General features: G+C 34.6%; 1 protein-coding gene across 1 annotated transcript; it reads right to left on the bottom strand.

Annotated features, from left to right (window-relative positions):
* Window positions 1-6,134: 6,134 nt before the first annotated feature.
* Window positions 6,135-7,076, bottom strand: LOC308646073 (olfactory receptor 4M1; the record flags this gene model as incomplete). Its single annotated transcript, XM_081288610.1, has 1 exon — window positions 6,135-7,076. One exon carries the CDS (start codon window positions 7,074-7,076, stop codon window positions 6,135-6,137), a length of 942 nt encoding a protein of 313 aa, XP_081144736.1.
* Between the last annotated feature and the right edge of the window lie 468 nt (window positions 7,077-7,544).

Raw genomic sequence — 7,544 nt, 5'->3', positions numbered from 1 at the left:
ATGCTCCAAATTTGGTTTTTAATGTTGTTGTTTTTTTTTATCAATTTATGAACATTTGCTCTATTTCAAATCTCAGGCCAAAAATAAGGTTTTTGTGAGCATGCTCATATAAGACATTTTGTAGATGTGTTTTCACTTGTCTTTACTAAATACTTATAAGATTTGGGTCATAAAACAGGAATATCCTTATGTCTGCCTGAAATTACTTGAAACTTCCACTTGGTTTTCCAAAGTGATTAACCATTTAAAGTTCTGAATAGCAATGTATGTGTGTTCAGATTATTCTATTACCTCACCAAAATATAATGTTTTGCATTAATCGTGACTTTTTATTTTCTGCATTTCTGATACTTGAAAATTTTGGACCTCCTTAACACTGGAGAAACTGCCCTTCTGCCCTTCCATGCAAGGCAATTCTTGAAGATAGTGAAGGCCTCATCTGCAATTAATCCAAAACCCATTTTTCAATCACTTATTTTATCAAGCACTCAAAGGGCTAATACATCCCATATCACCATCCCCCTGCTGTGATTACCCCAGGGCCATGTATCAAGCAGCTAGGGATAGCCCTATGCTTCAGAGTCCTCTGAATTTATTAAAGCTTACTAATCTTAAACATATTTACCCTTCCTCATCCATTTTTTTCCCATGGAAACTATGACAAAGGCTCTTGTCCAATTTTTTCTCCTCTCACATTGTCACCAACCCAGCCCTAGTGCTTCCCCACATATCTCCCAATGTAATGTGCCATACCCTCTGTTTCTAGGATTTGTGAATATAAAAACTTCTCTTATGACAGTCAATTCCATAACTGTGTGTCTTACCATACTTGATTAAAATAAATCCTGTGTACTTTTTTTAAATTGGTGAAGCAAAAAAGGCCTGCACCTTAGATTACAAACTTTCACACTCCTGAATTATGCCAGTTTTGTCAGTAATTGATTTTGTCAGATGTTGCCACAGATTCCAGATCTGAAATTGTGGAGCTTGAAAAGCTGAGGCTTTTCATACTTTCCATGTAGTCTAGAGTGTCAAGTGCCTGGAAGTGAGTACCTGGAGCTTATATAGCCTCCGAGGTCAGGGACAGAGTACCTGAAAATGTTCAAATCTCAGTAATTTGAAGCATCAATTTCCAGGAAGTCCAGAAGAGATGAGAATGCGGTGGAATGAGTCTGATCCACTAACCATGCAAGACTGATAAGCAATGAGGCATTTAAGTCATCTATATGAAAGTATCTAGACTTCAGAATGGGCTCATCTATAGAGGCTCTTGATAAACCACTTCCTTTTCTACTCCCAGGATTGCTGAAGCAAACTTCAGCCTGTTGTGCAGAGTAATGAAAAAGTGCTAAGCCTGAATGTCCAATCATGTGTTGTGGAACATTTCTCTGATGATTAATCTTACTTTCATGAGCTTACCAATCATTTATATGCCATCTTTTCTGAAGTGTCTGTCAATTCCAAACTTTTGCCTATTTTTTTAAACTTGGAAGAGAGACAAAGACAGAGATTTAGAAAGTTCAGGGGCTAGAGGATGCAGCTTAGTGGCAGAACATTTGCCTAACCTATGTGAGGTCCTGGCTTCAATCCCTCATACCATCAAAAATAAATAAATAAATAAATAAAAAGGAAAAGAAAAGAAAGTCCAGATTTCCCTTCTAGTGTGTTGAATTGCTTATTAATTTCATAAATGACTATTAATGTCAGTAATTTTTAACTTTTGAGGTTTATTTTATTACTTTTTATGATTATAACTGTTTTCATGATGTTAAAGAAATCGTTAATTATCCCAATTTTGTAAGCAAACATATTCTTCAGTTTTCTTCTAGGAACTTTGTATTTCTGGCTATTACATTTGGGTGTATGATACAACTCAAATCAATTTTTTGCATAGGCATTGAAGTAGTAGTTCGAGTTCATTATTTTCCAAATAAATATTCAGTGTTCTGGCATCCTTTTAAAAGCTTCCCTTTGTCACATAATACCATGATTGTGTTTATCAAAAATAAATTTATCACTTGGTAAGTCTGAGTCTGCACATTTTATTTGGTTCCACCTTTTTATATATTCATCTTTGCATCAATCCCATGTTCTCTTGATTACTGTAGCTTTTTAATTATCCTTGAATTCTGGCAGGAGAAGTTCTCTAATTTTTTCTTCTTCTTTTCTTTCTGTTAATCTATATCAGATAAAAACAGTCTTATAGTTATAAAAGAAAATAGTTAAAACTAAGTATTACATTTCCTGAAATATAGTGAGTATATAAGAAAAATTAGTCTAGAATAATCAGCTCTGATATCTAATGTGGTAAAACTATAACATTTTAGGGCTGGGGTTGTGGCTCAGTGGTAGAGTGCTTGCCTAGCACATGGGAGGCACTGAGTTTGATTCTCAGCACCACATCAAAATTAATTAATTAATTAATTAAACGTATTGTGTCCATCTACAACTAAAACAATATATACATTGAAAATATTTTTAAAAAAAATAAGATTTAAACTATATAAAGAAGAAATTCTATGAATATATAGATAGTTCATAAAATCTTTTTTCTTTTCTGTAGCTCTTGGGTTTGTAAGGAACTATTGGCTTTTTGAAGAACTATTTTACTACTAGCCTGAAAATATATCTTTGGAGACTCTGCTAGTTGTGGAATATATCACTGGGTGAGTCCTGGGCTTTGTCTCCCACACATCTCTACCCCCACCACCTACACTTCTGGCCTTGAAGAAAAGAATGCAAATCTTTAGAGAAATAAACTACTGAACAGCTATTTCTATTCATTTTTCTGAATTCCCAATTTTATTTGATTTTTAGACTCTAAATATTCTATGTAATTTGGGCGGTTCAGTTAATTTTGATAACTTATCAAGATATTTCCAAAGATGTTTCTCCAATATATGTATTTGTTTATAATTGAGAGGTTCAGTTAACTGTGACATGCCACTGGTGGAAACAGCATACAGTTTTCTGGTTTCCACATTGTCACAGTGTTCTCTTTCTCTCTACCTTGCAAATCCCTACATTACTTTCAGTCTTAGGCTTGTAGTTTAATGTAGCTTCATAGACCTAACATTGTACATAATATAATATATTTAATATTCAATACCCAGCCTTTTAGCCTAGTTTCACAGTCTTCCCATTGTTAGCCAAAATTTTTTTCCTAGTAATTTTTTCAAGAGACTTCTTTGAAACAGCATTCCCAGATTTTTGTTGCATATGTAAAACTATTTTAGACATTTAAACAAAAATTTTTCTGGATATAAAAACTGAAGATTACACTTACTTGTCTAGAGAAGTTTGAAGCTTTTGTTTCACCCCCACTTTCATTTACTTAATGATATTAATTAGCTTATGGAGAAAAGCATGATAGGCTAACTGGCCTGCTTCCAGTGGAGCTGGATGAGTGAAACTTTGTAAACCTTGTCAAGGGAAAACCCCAAATCTCTGAAAGGGAAATACAAAGACTGCCAATGATATTTGTGCTTTTCTTTATATGATCATACATTTTGAACTTTTAATGAATCTACATTAGTTTGGTAATTTTAAACAAAACGGAACTCTAGTTTATTTGGATACTAAAGCTTTTATATTGAACGTAATAGTAAAATATATCTCCTTAAAATTAAGATTTGGAAAAAAAAAACATGACATGAATGGAACTTTGGTTCCAAAATTCACGCAAGTCAGTATAATTGAAAGGAAAATAATAATCTTGAGCTAAAGATTATTAGTTGACTCAGTCTAGATATTGATAATGTAGAAATAGAAACTCAACAGCACTTTCTGAAGAAGGTGAATGAAAGACAAAAGAAGAAGAAGATTAAAAAACATTTAAAACTAATCTAGAGAAAATAGGAAAGAGTTATGTGGGGAGAAGATATCAACTGACAAATTTTTCATTTCACTGCTAAGATTACTGGGTTATTTGGAGACAGCATTATCTATAAGATTGTATGTAAGATTGTTTGATAACTATTCTGCTACAGTGTCCTACCTTATCCCTGCTAATTTTTTAAGTAGGACTCTCCCACTCTTGGTACTATTGATATTTGGAATCAAATACTTCTTTGAGTGGGAGGGTCTGTTCTGTCCCTTGTAAAATATTTAGCAGTACAAGGTTTCAATGGCTGTCCCTGATTGTGACCACCAAAAAATGTTTCTAACTTAGCCAAATGACCCTGACGTGATAGCAAAATGGCTCCTTTGCCAATCATGTCTTCCACATCTACTATCTCACTGCTGAATAGTTTCCAAAAGTTTTCCCCATCTCTTGTCAAGACTAGTTTCTAATTTCAGATAGTATTTCTAAGTAAGCAATTATTCACCATACTACTGTCCTATCCTGTTTATTACTATAAACCTTTAACTTCAACAAGTATCTTCTAGCAGTAACATTATACTGATGTTTGAAAAGCATAGCAAGTCAGTAGTATCTTTCTCAAGAATATTAAACCTAGTAAGATGAAGCATAAGTTTCAAGATGAATAGAAGTTCTGGCTGTTACAGATATAAAGAAATGACAATAACGTATTGTGAAATTCTAGAAACATACATAACTCATCCTTTTATTGTATATATGTATATCTTTTGTATTTTTTATTTTGCATTTTTAATGTTCTATTGCATAGCATTAAAGAAGTTTACTTTTATTCATTTCCAGGTGATGAGAAGCCAAATCAAAATTCAGGAATTATAACTCCAATCTGTATCTTTGGATTCCTAGAAAAGCCATCGTGTAGCACTGAAGATAAAAGGTCATCATAAAGAAAAACTCCCTAAGCAAACAAGCTTTATGTACCAACATTCCATTTTGTGTACGTATGTCACACTGCATCTGATTACCTCCTCAATTAAGAAGATGATCTCTGTAGATAAACAGTAATTCTGGGATATCATTCATATTTATTTATTTGTGACATTGGCAGGAATCTATTTCCTCAAAGCCTAGTCATACTACATCATCATATAAAGTAAAAGACTTTAGTTCACTTCATACAAAGTGCTCCTGTCATTTTATGAAAAGACTCTAGCTTTGAATTTGAAACTTCAGTTTAAGGAACTAAACATATTCTATGAACTCAAATGCTCTAATCTATCTTTTATCTTCTGAAGCATGGTCAGTAACTGAGTTCTTAGTGTCAGGGAATAGGAAATCAATCCCCAGTAAATAATTCACTAGTAGAGAACAGGACTCAATACATCAGGTAGGTATGTTCCATGTGCAATAAAGAAAAAAATGGCTTATAGAGCTGACAAATGAACATGGGAGACAGAATTAGCAAATACAGAAAACAAACAGAAGTGTCAAAGAATATTACTTTTTTATTTTAAATCACACAGTTAAATATCTATTGAGCTCAATCAACAAAGAACCTGTGTTCACTCTGAATGATGTTAAGTGGAGACTTGCTATAAAAACTGCCAGTTGACTGGAGTTCCAGGTGAAAGGAGAGGAGACTTACACAATAACCAAATGGTATTCTGTTCTGAATGCATAAATTTTTTTTCCATAATGTGGTAAAATCTTGAGTTTGTCACAAACACTTAATGGCTACCACCTGAAAGTTGAGACAGTTTGTATAAATGAATCCTCAGTTTCTGTGAACTCTGGGAAGAGCAAGAGATAACGGACAAAGTAGAAAATCTGCTTTCCATACCCAGGAGGATGGTTTACGAAATACTCCTACTGGGCCAAGATTAAAATATGACAATTTTAATTTGGTAACATGAAGTTAGTCATATTCATGTGCTGGCCACTTCTTCATATTCATGGTTGATGTGCCTCCAAGGTCTTATTTATTTCATTATTTCTCAACCCACATTTTCCTCACAGCCTGAGTCTCTCTAGGGTAGTTGATCAATGAACAATTAATGAAAACATTTTTGACAGACCATTATTGTATCTCAAATTCTAATAATGATCTTCCAGATACTTCAGGGTGCATGTAAGTAAACTTGTTTCCATTTTAATGCCTTTTTTTTTCCCATCGTCATAAAGAAAAATAGAAGAAAATAATAATGAGAGAAACTCAGGTAAAATGAGGAAGTAAAGCAGCATTATTACCACTGCAAATGCCTCCTACTTTAGCTCAATGATCCTCAGAAGGATAAGAAAACATGTCATTTATATTTCACTTCTCTTTACATAAAATATATCTGTTGACCAACTTCCTCATGGCTGTCTTTACTTCTTTGTTTCGCAATGTGTATATGATGGGATTAAGTAAAGGGAATATTACAGTATGGAAAACAGACACTACTTTATCTAGGGAAAACGAGTCAAAGGGACGAGCGTAAATGTAGATGCTTGGTCCAAACATTAGCACCACGATGGTGATGTGGGAATAGCAGGTGGACACGGCCCTGTTGGTACTCTCACCTGAGCCTGAGTGCTTCTTGAGCATAACTAGAAGGAAGGCATAGGACATTAACAGAGCAATGAAACACACCACGGAGATCAGACCGCTGCTGAAGATCATCACCAACTCTTCTGGGAAGGTGTTGGCACAGGCAATCCGGACAACCTGTGTGATGTCACAGAAGTAGCTGTCCAACTCATTGGGTCCACAGAAGGGAAGTCGAACAAGGAGAGCCACCTGTATTATAGAATGGACGAAGCCCCCCATCCAGGAGACAGCCACCAGGATACAGCAGAGACGTCTATTCATGATGGTAGCATAGTGGAGGGGGCGGCAGATAGCTGCATAGCGGTCAAAAGCCATCACTGTGAGCAGGAACATCTCTGAGGCTCCAACAAAGTGCAAGAAGAAGAGCTGAGTAATGCACCCACCAAAGGAAATTGTCTTTCTTTCCACAAAGAAGTCCACAAGCATTTTAGGGGCTGTGACAGAGGAATACCAAATATCAAGGAAGGCCAGGTTAGCCAACAAGAAATACATAGGAGAAGTCAGATGGGGATCAAGTCTGATGGTGCAAATGATAAGAATATTCCCTGGAAGGATGAATAAATAGAAGGATAGAAATATAAAAAAGAGGATTAGTTGTACCTCCCGAGTCTGGGATAGGCCAGTGAGAACAAATTCTGTCACCCTGGTGTAATTTGCAGTTTCCATTTCTTCAATTAGATTTTTTCCCCCATAATATGGCTATGAAAAATAAAGAAATGATAATTACTCCAAATATCATTTAACTAGAATTATATCACTGTTTTCAAAGATTTTCCTCTATTCACTGTTGTTGAGATTGCATTAGGATATGAATAGATTTGCTTACCCTGTTTTGTATTTGAAAAACCAAGATAGGAAGAAGTAAATGACAACCTTATACATTAGAAACATTGAACCATATGTAATGTATCAAATGTCTGAAAGCCAATCAGCTCTTCCATTCTATAAAATCCATTTTTTTTGAAAGTCAGAAGTAATCCTTCCTGCAAATATTTACATTGATAGGCAATATGTGCAATTTTTCTGAGTTAGCCAAATTTTAGACTGGTAATTAGAAATGCAGCCTATTTTTTCTAGATCTTTTTTGTTGGGAAAACTTGCCAATTTGAAAATTTAACCTTGTGTTATAACATC

This window comes from Spermophilus citellus (assembly GCF_964194105.1).
Source record: "Spermophilus citellus genome assembly, chromosome: 4".
Taxonomy (NCBI): Eukaryota; Metazoa; Chordata; class Mammalia; order Rodentia; family Sciuridae; genus Spermophilus; species Spermophilus citellus.
The sequence above is the reverse complement of the archived record's forward strand: the minus strand, read 5'-3'. Positions and strand labels throughout refer to the sequence as shown.